At 44.2% G+C, this 17,859-nt stretch overlaps 2 protein-coding genes across 6 annotated transcripts in view; both read right to left on the bottom strand.

The window, feature by feature from the left end:
- The window catches only part of TMEM269 (transmembrane protein 269), a 26,210-nt gene extending 16,508 nt beyond the window's left edge, over positions 1-9,702 (bottom strand). For 2 of the 4 annotated variants that reach the window (XM_045476929.1, XM_045476930.1), the window contains exons 1-2: positions 9,593-9,702; positions 24-1,076 (exon numbers count right to left, since the gene is read on the bottom strand). In XM_045476929.1, the coding sequence (XP_045332885.1) occupies positions 24-101 (78 nt within the window). In that variant the 5' untranslated portion in view covers positions 102-1,076; positions 9,593-9,702. Of the gene's footprint in view, positions 1-23; positions 1,077-9,592 lie in introns of those variants that run through there. The other 2 variants (XM_045476931.1, XM_045476933.1) reach the window with 2 other exon arrangements.
- CC1H1orf50 (chromosome C1 C1orf50 homolog) lies at positions 8,503-17,794 on the bottom strand. Of its 2 annotated transcripts, none has more exons than XM_045476934.1 (5): positions 17,596-17,794; positions 17,361-17,476; positions 10,248-10,334; positions 9,593-9,724; positions 8,503-9,026 (listed from the first exon to the last, which is right to left on the bottom strand). In XM_045476934.1, the coding sequence occupies exons 1-5, from the start codon at positions 17,777-17,779 to the stop codon at positions 8,841-8,843; spliced, it is 705 nt and encodes a 234-aa protein (XP_045332890.1). In that variant the 5' UTR covers positions 17,780-17,794; the 3' UTR covers positions 8,503-8,840. The 2 variants fall into 2 exon arrangements, with proteins under 2 accessions (XP_045332890.1, XP_045332892.1); XM_045476936.1 differs by having other exon boundaries at positions 17,605-17,794.
- Positions 17,795-17,859: the final 65 nt, after the last annotated feature.

Raw genomic sequence — 17,859 nt, 5'->3', positions numbered from 1 at the left:
CTGGGCTCTAGGGCAGCGCTTACCCACAGGGTCCTGGTCGCTGACAGTAATCTTGGGAGGGTCACGCGCTTTGTCAGGATGCTTACCTGGGGACCAGACATTCCTGGGTGGGGTGAGGGCCGCACTCCTTCCCCGCTTCCTGTGTGGTGGGTGGCGGCCACCACAGGCCTGGGGGAGCCACGCAGGTCCCAAGCCTCTCACCCCTGGCTCTTAGCTCACAATCCAGGAGGGGCAAGGGAGGGGCAGCGGGGCTCTAGTTGGCTGGAAGAGGGGCCTCAATTTGCAGAGGAGCCCTAGGCCACCCTGTGGGCAACTTGGGGAACGGAGGGATCTAGGAGGAGGGGACTGGTCTCTCCAACGTGGCCAGCAAAGGAAGCCTTGAGAGGCAGAGAGCAGAGTGCATGGTGCAGGAGAGGTGGGCTGGAAGGACTTTGGGGAAGACAGGGCTGTAAAGGGTTGCTGGGGTCCAGACTGTGACGGGTCCCTAGAGCAGGGCTTTTGCTGTTTGGTTCACTGCTGTATTTCTGTACCTGTAAGAACTGCTTTGGCATATGGTAAGTCACCCCATCCCACCCCAGTATTTGTCAGATGAATGGCAAGCTGAGTAATTTACACTGTCCTGAATGTTGGTTTAAGTATGGATGACATGGTCAGTTTGGTTTAGAAATATGATTCTGGCAGCCAGCGTGGAAGAAGGGTCTGTAATACCACAGGACAGATGAAGCAGGCTGGAGCAAGGACGCATTCGCTGGACAGCAACGGAAGGGAATGGAAGTAGCCGGACTAGGAGCCATTGTGAAAGGAATCCCCAGGGTGTGGGAGAGGTGTGAGAGGGAGAAGGTAAGAGCTTCTCAGAGGTGTCTGGATTTGGCAACTGGATGAATAGTGCGCTACAGAAAGAAGCTTGTTAGTACTGGGTAGGTTCCCAGGCACAGGTTCTAACACCTGCCCCACATCCTCCCACCTGCCCTAACGCTGAGTCAGAGCAGCGCTGGCTTCCAGGACCCCACGGGAGAAGATGCAAGGGAAGGGGCGGAGCTGCACGGTCCTGTGACACTGTTGTCTCTCCCAGCAACCTGGAGGGGGAAAGAGGAGCGTGTCCTGAGTGGCAACTAGCCTTTGGCCCTGTTCACGGTGCTTTACACACATTATCATCTTACTGGATTTTCTCAAATGCTCTTGACATTAGCATTAGCGTTTCTACTCTCCAGAAGAGGAAATGGGGGATTCGTTGATTTTAATAATTGGTGGAAATGAGACCTGAACACAATCTAACACTAAAGTCAGACCTAAGGTGTCTGAGAAACTAAAAGAGAAAACCAGAATGGAGGCAACAAGTCCAAGAGTCAGGGCAGCTTCCTCCTATCCTTTGTATTTACCTTAATTTGTCCATGCCACATGGACCATTAGTGGCAAATTACAAACTACAGCCTACTGGGGTACCTGGGTGGCTCAGTCGGTTGAGCGGCTGACTCTTGATTTCAGCTCAGGTCATGATCCCAGGGTGGGGAGATTGAGCCCCACATCGGACTCTGTGCTAGGTGTGGAGCCTGCTTGCGATTCTTTCTCTCCCTCCTTCTGCTCCTCTCCCCCACTTGTGATTGCTCTCTCTCTCTCTCTCTCTCTCTCTCTCTAAAAAAAAGCCAAACAACAACAAAAACCACTACAGCATACGAATGGCAATGCTGGCTTTACCTCTTAACCAAGTTTATGTTGCAGCACTAACACTACCAGATGTGTAAATCTTACTTTGTTTCCTGAACCTATTCCCTAATCTGTAAAATGGGATTCTTGTGTGGATTAAATGAGATTATATGAAGTGCTTAGCGCAGAGTAGAAGTTCAGTCATTATCAGTATTATTCTAAGCACACGATCATGCATCTGTCAGCCTGGACATCCCCAAGGCTTCCTTCTGAAGAGGGAGAGGAAGGAGGGATAGCTACAAAAGACACTTGTCCCCGTCTGTCAGAAGTTTCTAGCTTCCTTCTGTTCTGGAATCTCACAAGAAAGTAGACAGCAAGAACAGCAGACTGTCTACACTTGTATTAATATGGTAGCCACTAGCCACATATGGCTCTTTTTTTTTTTTAATTTTTTTTTTCAACGTTTATTTATTTTTGGGACAGAGAGAGACAGAGCATAAACGGGGGAGGGGCAGAGAGAGAGGGAGACACAGAATCGGAAACAGGCTCCAGGCTCTGAGCCATCAGCCCAGAGCCTGACGTGGGGCTGGAACTCACGGACCGCGAGATCGTGACCTGGCTGAAGTCGGACGCTTAACCAACTGCGCCACCCAGGCGCCCCCACATATGGCTCTTAAGTGCCTAAAATGTGGCTAGTCTGAATTGAGATGTGCTATATGTGTAAAATACACACCACAGTTCAAATATTCAAATATATATATATATATGAGTTATGAGTTGGAATACATATATGTGGAATATATATATGGAATATATATTCGAATAATACTAAAAAATTATTAGCGTGTTATTTCATATATAACACACTAATAATTTTTTAGTATTATTTGAAGTGTTAATATTTAGGATATACTGGGTGAGATAAAATGTATTATTAAAGTTAATATCACCTGCTTCTATTTTTTAATGTAGCTACTAAAAAATTTAAAACCATACATGTGACTCACGTTACATTTCTATTAGTGATATTGACTTAGATCCTTTACAGGATCTAAGTAAGTACACAGCTATAGATGTCCATCCATCGTACATTATTAGAGTATTTATTACGTGCCAGGCACTATGTCAGGTGCAAGGGATATAGCAGCAAACAAGGCAGACACTGTTTCTGTCCTCACGGAACTTACGTTCGGGTGTGGGCACAAATAATGTCTGCTCGTGATAAGTGCTATGGAAAACGAGGCAGGGCCAGAAGTTATTTTGACGTGAGACGAGCTGGTATCTCTCACAGAGGAATCAGTGCAGTGCTACCTGAGCAGGGACCTAAATGGTGAGAAGCCACAAACCATGCAAAGACCTTGGGGGAAATGTTCCAGGCAGGTGGAACAGCAAATGTATAGCCTTTGAAGCAGAAATGAGCTTGATTTGTTAAAGGGACAAGGTCAGCAGGAACGTGGCAAGACCACACAGAATCCTGGAAAAAAGCTTGGGCTCTAGTCTAAGTGTAATGAGAAATTCTTGAATCATCTTTATAGAGAAGTGTTGGGACCCAATTTATATTTTTAAAGGACAACGCTACCGGGGGTCACCTGGGTGGTTCAGTCGGTTAAGCGTCCAACTCTTGATCTGGGCTCCGGTCATGATCTCACGGTTGGTGAGATCAAGCCCCACATTGGGCTCTGTGCTGACAGCATGGAGCCTGCTTGGGATCTCTCTCTCCACCTCTCTCTACCCCTCCCCACTCAGGCTCTTTCTCTCTCAAAATAAATAATTAAACATTTAAAAATAACAATAATAAAGGACAATGCTACCAGTCTCTGTGGAGCTAGCCTGAAGCACCGTGAGCACCGGGGCAGGGAGGTTTGCTGGGAAGTCACTGCATTAGTCCAGGCCAGAGACACCGCGGTGGTCTGGCCCTAGGGGTACGGGTGGAAGTGGTGAGAAGCAGTCAGATGTGGGATATATTCTGAAGACAGCTGAGAAGACCTGCTGACTGGTACAGGAAGAACAAACAGAATCGAGGATGATTTAGATTTCTGGCCTCCAAAACAGTGAGCTAGGTGTTGATGGCAGTGGAGAGGACTGGCAATGAAACACGCTTGGGGCAGAATTCCAGACTCATTTTGGACATGTTAGGTTTATTGTGACATCAAGTGAGGCTGTTGGGTAAGTAAGCCTGCATGAAGCTCAGGAGAGAGCAGGGTTGGAGACATGTAAGTGCGTCAAGAGCGTATGGGGGGTATGTAATCCGTGGGAATGGGTTAGATCACCTAATAGAAAAGAGGGCTAAGGAATAGGCCCCAGAGCAATCCAAAAGCTAGATGTCAGGAGACAGAAAAGGTGTAGTCAGTGAGGTTGGAAAAAAGCAGGAGATGGTAATATTCCAAATCAAAATGAAGACAAAGCTTTCAACTAGAGGCTGGTCCACTGAATCAAAGGTACTTTAGAAATAATCACTCCAGGCACTGAGCACCTCCTTCCTCCCAATCTCCAGCTCTTTAAGGGGATGAACCCTATCTTGTGCCTGGGGGGTTTGCACAGGCTTTAGTGCCAGGAACATGGGCTCCACTGCTTATGAGTTATGTCCTTAGGTAAGTTACTTAACTTCTCCGGGCCGTGATATACATGCCCTGTGTGCTCATCACTACACATCCCAGTGAACTACTCCTATGGTATTCCATATGCACATCTTCCTCTGTCACTTTGGTATTTAACTTTCTTACACCTCTATGTCAGAATCCTCTAGGGCTGGTTATGCTCAGACTTGAATCCAACAGGACGGTTTGAGTCTGAGCCATACCACTCTCTATCACTATAACCATGGGCCTGTTGCTTAATCTTTGAGCAGATGTTTCCATTTTCTAAAACAGGAATACAATATACCTCATAGATAGTTGGTTATATGAAAATTCAATCAGGTAATGGATATGCTTGGCAGAATAAAAGCTCACTAAGCAGTATTTGTCATCTTTGCATCTACGATACCAATACTCCCAATACTGGTGGACTGACTGATAACTTGAGAAGGTTAAGACACAGCAAACCTCCTTCCAGACAGCTAGGGTGGAGAGAGACAAGTACAGTCAGGTGCTATTCACACCTAGTGAACCTGGACAGGACCAGCATGGTGGATTAATAAAGCAAACACAGATTGCTCATTATTCTGGGAAATATCAGGATGTCTTCCACTTCCGTATTTTGTTGCGTGGATCCCCAACGTCCGTATCAGCATTCAAGCCAGAAATTCAAGCATTACCTAAGACTTTCTTCTCACTCATCCCCCGACATCTTATTATTTAACAAGCTGCAATCGATTGTACCTTCAAAATGCCAAGCTTTATCAAATCCAAGACCCCAACCATTGTAAGACACAGCATTATGTTATGCAGCTCTGAGAAAGGACAAAGTGCTGCCACTTAAACTACGACGTGTCACTGACTTTTAGAAGCATCCGAGTTTCAGAGATATTAAAATGTGGGGGAAGAAAAGTACACCTTACAACTGATGAAATTATATATCTCATTCCATCACTGCTACCTTAGTTCAGGCCTCCGTCCTCTCTTGCCTGGATTAGGGATGGAAGCTCCTAATGGTCTTCCCTCCACTCATCTTCTAACGCCCAAACAGATTTCTAAAAGGCCAATATTGCCAGCTACGTACCCCCAAATCTTTCAATTAACCCTTTTCCCATAGCCCCTGGCCCACATTCTTCACTTTAAACTGGCTGAAATTTTCCAAATGTCATATTGCTTCTAGTCTGGAATTGCTTTTCCTCCCCTTCTTCATCTACTTATCTCTTAGCTACTAGAAGTAAGAGTCTTCTAGGGGAACCTGGGTGGCTCAGTCAGTTGAGCTTCTGACTCTTGATTTCAGCTCAGGTCATGATCTCAAGGTTGTAGGATCAAGCCCACGTCGGGGGCTCAGCATGGAGCCTGCTTAAGATTCTCTCTCTTCTTCCCCCTCCACCCCCTGCGCTCTCTCTCTCTCTCCCCCTCTCTCTGAAGAAGGAGGAGGAGGAGGAGGAGGAGAAGGAGGAGGAGGAGAAAGAATTTTCTAGCCAGGTCGTACCTCACTCTAGCCCTCCTGACTGCCAGGACTAGTTTGGTTGACATGGCTTGTTAAAATGGATATCCCTTTCTTCACTCACAAACATCCAAAAATGAACCCTACTCCTAATTCCAAAGACAGTCTTTCTCTAGAGGACAGGTGAGAGTGTCCAAACAAGCTCTAACTCTTGTTTTTCAACACATAAGCTGGTGTCTGCTCTTCCACAAAGTCTTCCTAAATTCTCCAAGCTGTTAGGTATCCTTCCGTGGTGCTCCATATCCTACATGCCACTATCATAGTCTTTTTTATACCACACTGTAATTGTTGATTTGGTTCCTCCCCTACTAGACTGTGAGCTTCTTGGGAATAGGTGCCTGTTTAATTCAGCTGTGTTATTCTCCAGAACATGGAACCTAGAAGGCACTTAATACTTCTAAAATTGTTGAATGGGTAGATGGATGGGTGAATGAAAAGTGGTTACTGTATATAACCAAGGGGTCCTAGATCCCCCCCACTCAGAGGTGCTACCTCCAAAGTCATTTCACATTGCCACTGACTTTCCCTAAGTTTGGTAATTGGCAGAAGTAGCAAAGAGCAATGGCACTACCTGGTGGTCAGTGCAGGGAACGCACCTTATTGAACAGAAGAACTTTTTTTTAACCACTGCTCTTTTTGCTCTAGAGTGGTTAGGAAATGTAAAGAGTGAGGGAGATTTGGATTTTAAAAAGATCAAGTTGCTGATTTTTTGCAGAATGGATTGGAGAAGGATACAGGAGGAAGCAGGGATGCTAGCTGGGGAAGTTATTTTGTCAGAGCAGAGTCCAGTTCCGATCTGTGACTTTACCACTACCATGCTTAACCACTTTGTAATACTGCCTCTTTTACCCAAGAACCTTCTTTTCTCCCTCTCAGCTAAGCACTGTGGCAGAGATTCTAAGATCTGCTTGATGATTTCTGCCTTCTGGTATTCACGCCTTCGTTTAATTCCCTCCTTTGAGTGTGGGCTTGCCTAGGACTTGCTTCTAATGGACAGAATACAGCAAAAGCATGAGATGTCACTCCCGTGATTAGAATACACAAAGCTGTAACTTCCATCCTGCTGGCAGACTCATCCTTGTTGGCTTTGATAAAGAAAGTTGCCATGTTGGGGAGACCCACGTGGCAAGGAACTGAAGTCAGTTTCTGGTTAATAGTCTATGGGTAAACAGAATTAACAATGTTAGTCCAACAGGAGGAATTAAAATTGGGCCAAAATTTAAGTTAGCTTGGAAACAGACCCTTCTCCAGCCTTTGGATGAGAACCCAGTCCTGGCCAATAATCAGAACGCAGCCTGTGAAAAACCTTGAAGCAGAGGGCCCAGGTTAAGTGTGCCTGAACTCCTGACCCATAGAAACTATGAAATCATAAATGTGTGTTGTTTTAAGCCACTAAGTTTCTGGTAATTTATGCAGCAACAGATAACTAATAAACACCTACTCAGAATGTGTCATTACCATGCAGGTCAGGACCTTTTGAAAACCTGGGAAACTTACATAACCAACTATCATACCACTAAAGTGTGTGTGTGTGTGTGTGTGTGTGTGTGTGTGTGTGTGTGTCCCCTACACCATCCCCATCATAGGCTTTTGCAGCTGACCCCACAGGCATCCCCCCGTGAAACGAATGACCAAGTATCACCTGGGTGGCCCTGTCAGGTTCTAGCCCCATTCTGTGTGAGGCCTTCATGAACCATTTTACAGCTAACAAGAAATACACCTTATGAGGAAAGGCCATGAAAACTAGGATGGGGTTAGGATATTACCAAGCAGATCAGCACAAGAGACATCCATACCCAGAAAGGAACTTGGGCAACTGTGGTTACAGCAGACTGTGATAAGATATATGGCACTGAAGTACAGCCACACTGGATATGCTGTAAATTTAGTTAATTCCACTGAACACACGAGGTGAGGTAGAGTCCCACAAGAGTCTAGTTAGAATGAGAACTAGAGGAACTCAGCTAAAAAGCCTCTGCTAAATTATTGGGTAATTCAGGTCAAAATCAGTTTCAATCTGAATTAACTCATGATCAACAGGTTGGCTCTTTTTCTTGTTTCTCACCCACTGCCCCTCTTCCACAATAGTTTGAGGTTGCCATTTAAATGGAGTTGGCCTGCTGCAGATGGCTAAACTCTGGATCTCCTCTTCAGCAAGGCTACAGCACAGATCCATACAGTGGTCCGCGGCAGCCTCCCACATCTCTTCCAAGTCTAGAATTCTGTGAGGTTACAGGTAGACCTTCCCCAAACCTGTCCATTGTTGCTGCCCCAGAATCTCCAGTCACTCAAAGTAGGCAGGAAGAGCAAAACAGGCAAGCCACACTTCCGCAAGAGTGCAAAAATACCAGAATCACACACTGTCTAGCCCAGGCAAGCCGAGCTGTTCATCATCCTCCATTACGCAACATTCCTGTTCCCAGACGCATCTGAAGTTGGAGCTACACTAACTGCTCAACAGCCTCAACCCAATCTGTTTTAAGTTTCAAGTTTTTATTTAAATTCTAGTTAACATATCATGTAATATTGGTTTCAGAAGTAGAATTTAGTGATTCATCACTTACATAGAACACCCAGTGCTCATCACAAGTGCCCTCCTTAATCCCCATTATCCATCTAGCCCATCCCCAACCCACCTCCATGAACCCTCGGTTTGTTCCCTATTGTTAAAGTTTGTTTTATGGTTTGCCTCTCTCTCTCTCTCTTTCCCCCCTATGTTCAACCTCAACCCAATCTCAAACACTTCCAGTTACAATAAGACTAAAAACAGTCCTCTCTGGAAAATGCCTCGCCAACCTTTATGTGGGTAGAAGACACCCCTCTTTCTCCAATGCTCTGACTTACGGGAGAACAGATGGAGATAAAGGAGAAGGAAAGTACACTGGCCAGTACTCTGAAAGTGACTGGTTGGGTCTGGTATGATTCATTACCATCGGAACTGAAAGTAATTACGACAGCATTTATATGCGCACAGGGTCTCCTTTCAAGAAGTGCATGATTCCCCCACAAGACTTCAATTCTCATGCCCCCTCCCATCAACGCAGAAAATGAGGGCAACAAGGAGGTGATAGTGGTAAGTCCTTGCTGTGAGAGCTGTTTGTCAGAGACCTCTCTCAGTCAGTCAGTCCCTGGAAGGCGGGTTCAGTGCTTGGAGGCAGGGCCGCTGGCTGGCTTAGCAACCTGTCCACTATGCTGATTTTAGCATCATGCTTCTCAATATCCTCATACGGAGTCCAGGATAAGTCATGCTGGAGCTTGTAGGCGCCAAGGAAGTCATGTGGACAACTTGTCCCCCATTCCTAAAGAAGGCAAAGGAGTCAGTTCTCATCAGGGTAGAAGGTAAAGAAATTGAGCTTATTTCCTCATTTTCTAAAATGTCTACTTACTTATTTTGAGAGAGAGAGACAGAGAGCAAGCGGGGAAAGGGCACAGAGAGAGGGAGACAGATAATCCCAAGCAGGCTCCGGAGCCGTCAGTGCAGAGCCTGATGCAGGGCTTGAACCCACAAACAGTGAGATCATAACCTGAGCCAAAACCAAGAATCATTATCCCACTGAGCCACCCAGGCTCCCCTCATTTCCTCATTGTATGCCACAAATTTCTTTTTTGGGTTTTCACTTCAGACCAGTCAGAATCATCCTCACTGCATTACACATCAGATACCTCCCTTAACAGAGATAATGACTGTGAGATAATTTAATTGTGTTTTTCATGTATATTTTTTAAGAGTCATGCCAGGGCTCACGAAAACCTCCAATTTACTAGAAGGCCATTTACAAACCCTTATGCCTACATCTTCACGCACATATGCCAAGAGTTTCTCAAAGACCAGAGTAGATTTCTGCGCAAAAATACATGTTCTTACCTTTGGAGAAATAATAGAAAAATACTGCTGACCACTTTCCCGTTTATAAAGGTAATAAATGTTGCCAGGTTTTTTTACTATATTACAAGCTACATGGTGCAAGTCGGCATCTCTGCGAGCATCTTCCAGTACCTAAGAACCACAGAGATGTAACAAATTAAGTATTGGACATAACAGGCACACTCAGTGATTATCCCAATCAATGCTTAGGAATTGCTCCCCCATAGCACACAGTCACTACTAGGACCCAGATGATTCTGAGGAGACAAAAATTAGACTATGCTACTAGACTGTAAAAATGCCTTTAGAAGAATTGCATTAGTGAACGTCACTGGCTTTGAGTGCCTTTTAAATTTCTTTCCTATTTTTCTGCAGTATGTACATTTCTTTTAAAACTGAGAACATGTTTTTCCCCTCAAAATGCTTTACTTCACTGAAACTGTCTCCCAGTGAAAAAGCTTACCTCATACCTAACTTCTTGGGCTTACTCTATTTTGCTCAACACTTCTATATTTCTAGGAGGTCCTGAAGACAAAATAGTTTAACGATTATAAGCAAGACAAAATAGTTTAACGATTATAAGTAAGACCAGGCAGACCTGTGAATTAAATGAGGAAAAGGAGTCCCTACCTAAAAGCTGTTACATGTTACTCACCTTCCTGGCTTGTTCTTGTAAATGTTGGATTTGCTCAGCTATGACTGTTAGTTTGTTGGTGGCATTTGCTCGGATGAATTCATCAGCCTACAGGTGAGACAAAACCAAACTGTGGGTGGAAAAAGGATAAGACTTCGACAATGTTCGTATTTAGAGCTCAGAGTGACGAGTTACCTCAACAGCCTCGCTTAGGCCTTAAATACCCTTCCTAGCCTCAACACAGTCCTGGGAACTCGCACTCATCTCACCCAGTTCCCACCCAACTCAAATAGCACTGTTTATAAGAAGCTCACCCTGCCAGGACCCCACACAGCAGAACTAAGTCCTCCTTCTTTTCTACGTCCCAGAGCTTTCTACCCTCTGTATTCCAGTCACTCTGCACCTTCTTCAGTCCTCTAACATGGTCTACTCTCACATGCTAACACATGTACGGAATATGCCCTCTCCTCAACAGAAAATACTTCCCCTCTTACTCTTTGCCCAAATAAACACACTTATTCCTCAGGTCTCCATTTATTTTTCTCATGTTTAAATACTTCTGAGATCTGGGATGGGTCTTAAAATAAAAAGACACTTGTGATAAAGTTCTTATCACCTGTTATGTAGGAATCTAGCTATATATAGGAAGGACCTATTAATCTGACCGTTGCTGCAGCTGAATTATTTACATCATACCTAGTTATATTTTAACTTATATTTGCCTTCCTAATTGTTACTTCAAATGCTTTCTTGTTTTTTTTAAGTAGGCTCCAGGCCCAATGTGAGGCTCGAACTCACGACAGTGAAATCCAGAGTCACATGCTCTAACTACCCACTGAGCCTTTAAAGACTATACTAGGATGTAGATCTGAAACAATGTTATATTGTGCACATAAGACTTCCTGTCTTGTGCTAGGAAGTGCAAATGAAGGCAATGGAAATTGCTTAAAATAAATCAAACACTTTTCAAAACCAGAGAGACTGGTGTGACCAATGGGAAGGATTATCACTCGGGCATCAGAAATCTGTCAAAGACTTCCAGCTTACTATCAAGAAAACCTGATTAATGTCTAGGGGTATACAGCAAGTTAAGAAGAAGAAATTACGAGATTAAACTCAAACTAAGAAATATCAAGAGGGTGCCTGGGTGGCTCAGGCGGTTAAGCGTCTGACTTTGGCTCAGGTCATGATCTCACAGTTCATGAGTCCGAGCCCCACGGCAGGTTCTGTGCTGACAAGTCAGAGCCTGGAGCCTGCTTAGGATTCTGTGCCTCCCTCCCTCTCTGCCCCTCCCCCACTCACATTCTTGTCTCTCAAAAATAAATAAACATTAAAAAAAATTTTTTTAGGGGCATCTGGATTGGCTCAGTCAGTTAAGCCTCCAACTGAGGCTTCGTGGTTTCAAGCCCCATGTCGGGCTTTGTGCTGAAAGCTCAGAGCCTAGAGCCTGATCCCAATTCCATGTCTCCCTCTCTGCCCCTCCCCCCTCATGCTCTGTCTCTCAAAAATAGACATTAAAAAATTTTTTTAATTTAAATTTATTACAAATATTTTGTAATATATTTAAAGATATATTATAATAATATAACATATTATATAATATATGTAATTATATATTATCATAATTAATATATATTATATATAATTATATATGTATATTATATATTTTTAAATTTTATTTTAATAAAAATACAAAAAAGAAATATTAAGAGAAATTGCTGGTGAGTTGAGGAAGCTCAAGGTAAAAGTCAGGTATAAGCCAGCATCACATGAGAATAAAACAATGGAGTCAACAGAGTCAATCATTTATCTGCTCCACAAATAGAGATTGAGCAACCACTGTGTATGAGACATCATGCCAGGCCCTGGACATACTAGAAACAGGAGAAAGAAGTCCCTACCTCCATCAAGATTGCAGCCTAATGCACTGTCCTTCAGAATATGAAGTAAAATATGTAATTGTTTTAATGTTTATTTATTTTGAAAGAAAGCACGAGTGGGAGAGAGGCAGAGAAAGCAAGAGAGAAAGAGAATCCCAAGCAGGCTCCACTGTCAGCACAAAACTCAATGAGGGGCTCAATCCCACAAACTGTGGGATCATGACCTGAGCCGAAACCAAGAGTCAGTTGCTTAATCAACTGAGCCACCCAGGTACCCCAAAGTAGTAAATTTTTAATTTTCTAGCAGCTGTGTTAAAAATAAAAAGAAATAAGTAAAATTAATTATATTTTATTTAACCCAATACATCAAAAAACATTATTCCAACATGCAATCAGTATAAAAAATTTTAATGAGATACTTTACATTTCATACTAAGTATATACTTATATTTTACACTCATACTATCAATTGAGATACCAAATTATCGTGAGAAATACTCAATCTGGGGCACCTGGGTGGCTCAGTCAGTTAAGCGTTTGACTTCGGCTCAGGTCATGATCTCACAGTTTGTGGGTTTGAGCCCCCTATCAGGTGCTATGCTGACAGCTCAGAGCTTGGAGCCTGCCTCAGAATCTGTGTCTCCCTCTCTCTGTGCCCCTCTCCTGCTCGTGCGTGCTCTCTCTCTCTCTCAAAAATAAACAAACATTAAAAAAAATTAAAAGAAATACTCAATCGGTAAACTTCATAAAATTTGCATTTAAAAGGGTCAGTTCACATACTCAGCTTGTTCCAAATATACTTCAAAAGTGTCCAATAATTGAATCAATTATCACATTTTAAAATGTAAATTGTTAAAATTACATAAAATTTAAAATCCAGTTTCTCGGCTGCATTAACCATATAGCCCAAATGCTCAACAACCATATGTGGTTAGAGGCTACCATAATGCATAACACAGCTCTGGTGAGAGATACAGACACCAACAAGAAAGACCATTAGAGCTAGTATTATGTGGACTCAGAATAATGATGTGCTATTATGAAGAAAATAACCAGAATTATGTGGTAGAAGCAGATCAGAGGTAACAAGTGAGTGGAGTAACTGGTTTAATAGGTAGTGGTAAGCACCGCAGGGATTGGCATGCATGAGCAGGCTAGATGCAAATTCAATTTATTTATTTATTTATTTTAATGTGTGTGTGTGTGTTTGTTTTTAATGTTTATTTATTTCTAAGAGACAGAGACAGAGCATGAGTGGGGGCGGAACAGGGAGAGAGAGGGAGACACAGAATCCAAAGCAGGCTCCAGGCTCTGAGCTGTCAGCACAGAGCCCGATGTGGGGGCTCAAACTCGTGAACCAGGAGATCATGACCTGAGCTGAAGTCAGACACTTACCAATTGAGCCACCCAGGTGCCCCTGTTTACTTTTTTTTTTTTTTTTTTTTTTTTTTAGAGAGAGAGAGAGAGCATAAGCTGGGAAGGGGCAGAGAGAGAGGGGGAACAGAGGATCTGAAGTGGTTTCTTTGCTGACACAGAGAGCTGGATGTGGGGCTCGAACTCACAAACCATGAGATCATGACCTGAGCCAAGGTCAGATGCTTAACTGACTGAGCCACCAGGTACCCATATTCAATTTAATAATAGCATCATCTGGATGGAGTGGAGTATAACCTTCAATAGACAAGAAGGCCTCACTGAAGATGTGACATTTGACTTGGGTCTGAAGAAAAGAAAGGGCCAGCCATGCAACAAAAACTGGAGAAGTTATGTCTGAAAGGCAGTTAGCGAGGGGCAGTAGTTAATGAGTAGTCAGTAAGGGGGCAGGGACCAGATCATGCAAGGCCTTATGGCCCATGGTGAAAGTACTGCATTTTGTTCCAAGGACAGTGAGGCACCTGGTGGCCAAAGAGAAAGCAGGTGGTTTCTAGAGCTAAGAGAGTTCTAGGTTAGGAGTGGCCTCATTATTAATCTTCTTCTTAAGGTGGTGGCAGCAAATCTGTCCCCTGTAAACAAAACAGTCTAATTCATGACAGAAATGAGAAGAGTACTTCTAATTACTAAACACTTCTAATTACTAAAGAGTACTTCTAATTACTGGCCCCAATCATTCTGAGGCCCTTCACATATATTATCTAACTTAATTTTTATAATACCTTATGAAGTTGGAGATGATAACTTCAGTCTCATTTTAGGAATTATACCCAGAGAGGTAAAGCAACCTGTCCAAGGGTTAAAAACAGCTAATAAATGGCAGTTGAAGATTTGAACACAGATCAGTCTGATTCCAAATTTCTGCCTTAATACCAGACCTCTAGAGCATTCTAAACACACATCAATACCAAAATGGCATGGCAGCAGTCAGTCCTGCTACAAAGTACATTTCAGGACACAAACAGTAAATATGCTTGATTCAATCTGTTTGTTTCTAGTGTTTTTATTCCAGCTGCTCAATATTGATAATATTGGAAAAAAGGAGGCAGCACCATAATGCATCCTCTGTATTTTACTAGATCATACGCTGAAGGGCAAAAACTGTGTTCCATCTTCTTTTTTTTTTTTGTTTCAAGCCATTGTAATAAATATGATGGTCACTCAGTAAGCCATGAAAATGTTTGCCCAAGCTTTGGGCCTAGTTGCCTCCCTCCCAACAAGTGATCCAGTTAAACAGACACATGGTATTCTCCTAATCTATAAAAGTTATGCTTTGCTTCCCACCTCTCTAGAAAAGACAAGTCACTAAGTTTGAATCAAAAGCACTTTCCTAAGCATTTGAATACTTCTCAAATTAAAAAAAAAAAAACAAAACCTGAAGTACAGAGGTGTTTCTGTGAGGGAATTTGAGCACATTAATTATTAAATATTTTGAACAAAATAAAGACCTTTCTTTGAATATAACCAAAGCCAAATGTGATAGTGCACACAAGGGTGAGAGGAATATCAGAAGCTTTAAAGCAGCAGGGCCCTTTATCTGTACATATTGAAGAGGGTTCTACAACTGGAAGTCTTGGTAAAAATTAGATGGAGGGGTACCTGGGTGGCTCAGTGGGTTAAGCAACCAACTTCTGCTCAGGTCATGATCTCGCAGTCTGTGAGTTCGAGTCCTGGGTCGGGCTCTGTGCTGACAGCTCAGAGCCTGGAGCCTGTTTCAGGTTCTGTGTCTCCCTCTCTCTCCGACCCTCCCCCGTTCATGCTCTGTCTCTCTCGGTCTCAAAAATAAACATTAAAAAAAATTTATAAAAAAAAATTAGATGGAATTTGGTTTTTCGCAGCTTTGGATCTAGGAACTTTCCTAGTTGAAACCCTGCATTTTACAGATGAAGAAGCTGAAGTCCAGAGGAAAGTAATTTCCCTTAAGTTACAGTGCAAGTTATTATCAACAGTGGGATTAACACACACGTGTCAAAATTTCTGACGCTTTTTGTTATTTCACATTTCCTCCTTATTCTCTTGGCAATGAATGCGTAAGCACTGGGCTTGGGAATGTTGTGCCCAGTGAATGAGAACACAAGACAAAATTTAAGAGTCCCTGTCCTTCTAGTATACAGGTATGCTGTTTCGAAGGGACACATGCACCCCAATGTTTATAGCAGCACTATCAACAATAACCAAAGTATGGAAAGAGCCCAAATGTCCATCGATGGATGAATGGATAAAGAAGATGTGGTATATATATACAACGGAGTATTACTCAGCAATCAAAAAGAATGAAATCTTGCCATTTGCCACTATGTGGATGGAACTGGAGGGTATAATGCTAAGTGAAATTAGCCAGTCAGAGAAAGACAAATATCATATGACTTCACTCATATGAGGAATTTAAGATACAAAACAGATGAACATAAGGGAAGCAAAAATAACATAAAAACAGGGAGGGGCACAAAACATAAGAGACTCTTAAATATGGAGAACAAACAAGTTTACTGGAGGGGTTGTGGGAGGGGGGATGGGACTAAATGAGTAAAGGGCATTAAGGCATCTACTCCTGAAATCATTGTTGCACTATATGCTAACTTGGATATAAATTTTAAAAATAAATTAAATGAATGGGGCGCCTGGGTGGCGCAGTCGGTTAAGCGTCCGACTTCAGCCAGGTCACGATCTCGCGGTCCGTGAGTTCGAGCCCCGCGTCGGGCTCTGGGCTGATGGCTCAGAGCCTGGAGCCTGTTTCCAATTCTGTGTCTCCCTCTCTCTCTGCCCCTCCCCTGTTCATGCTCTGTCTCTCTCTGTCCCAAAAATAAATAAACGTTGGGAAAAAAATAAATAAATTAATTAAATGAAAATAAATTTCAAAAAGTCCCTGTCCTTCTAAAAGATGTTACGTTCTAAAAGCGTTCAGGGCACAGATAACGATCTAATGGGAAGCGGTTTAAAGTAAGTGGACTATGCATCCCTGCAGAATCCGTTAGAGTAATCTGACACTTGCATGGAAACTTCTCTTCACGAGTCAAATGGGAAGAGTAACTTCTGTACTGCCTACCTTACAGGGCTGTCCTGAGGCCCAAATGAAATACTGAATATTCAGGGGCGCCTGGGTGGCGCAGTCGGTTAAGCGGCTGACTTCAGCCAGGTCACGATCTCGCAGTCCGTGAGTTCGAGCCCCACGTCAGGCTCTGGGCTGATGGCTCAGAGCCTGGAGCCTGTTTCCGGTCCTGTGTCTCCCTCTCTCTCTGCCCCTCCCCCGTTCATGCTCTGTCTCTCTCTGTCCCAAAAATAAATAAACGTTGAAAAAAAAAAAAAAAAAGAAATACTGAATATTCAAAGTGCTGTGCAAAACTTCCCACGAAAGGATGGGGCGCCTGGGTGGCGCAGTCGGTTAAGCGTCCGACTTCGCTCAGGTCACGATCTCGCGGTCCGTGAGTTCGAGCCCCGCGTCCGGCTCTGGGCTGATGGCTCAGAGCCTGGAGCCTGTTTCCGATTCTGTGTCTCCCCCTCTCTCTGCCCCTCCCCCGTTCATGCTCTGTCTCTCTCTGTCCCAAAAATAAATAAACGTTAAAAAAAAAAAATTTTTTAAAAAAACTTCCCACGAAAGGAGATTATGGGCACTCATATTGCAGATGGAGCCTTTGGTCTCAGAAGCTCAGAGTGCGAGTCAGACTACCGACCCTCAATGACAATCAGTTTTCCCGAGTTGTAAAATGGAGACAAAAAGCAAATGGCTTTCGCTTTGGCTTTGGCTGTGAGGTCCCAGTCTCAAGATGCAGGGCCAAACGTGAACCAAAACGGTTCTTTACTTCCCCAAGCCGCGCCTCCTCACCTTCTGCACCTGCTCTGCGAGCGCCACGAGGTCTAAGGGGTCCCCGGCCCGGTGGGTGTGGTAGGGGCTCACTAGGGCCAGGCCTCCGGGGGTCGGGGTGAGCTCCACCAGGGCTCCTGCGACACATACCCAGGAACACAGCCCGTGAGCGCCCGCCCTCGGCCTCCCGCGCAGCCCGGGAGACTAGCTGCTCCGTGAGGGCTTCTTTCCCCGCTCGGACTCCCGCCCTGCGTACCTCCCCGACCTGTAGCCGGCTGAACTCTTTGGTCTGCGGGGACTACCCCCGACTGCCCCGGCGTCTCGGCGTCCCACATGACAACAGCCAAACCTCCCTGCGTCCCCAGCCGCGGCGCGAGGCGGAAGAGCATGCGCATAGAGGCCTGTGGGCGGAGCTTCTGTGTTCCCTGGCCATTGGCCATCAGGGCTGAGGGGCACCGCCTGAGCCCGGAGGCGGGGCTCCAGCTGACGCCCTAGGCTCTGCTGAGGGGCGGGGTGCTGG

Source organism: Leopardus geoffroyi, chromosome C1, assembly GCF_018350155.1.
Source record: "Leopardus geoffroyi isolate Oge1 chromosome C1, O.geoffroyi_Oge1_pat1.0, whole genome shotgun sequence".
Taxonomy (NCBI): domain Eukaryota; kingdom Metazoa; phylum Chordata; class Mammalia; order Carnivora; family Felidae; genus Leopardus; species Leopardus geoffroyi.
The sequence above is the reverse complement of the archived record's forward strand: the minus strand, read 5'-3'. Positions and strand labels throughout refer to the sequence as shown.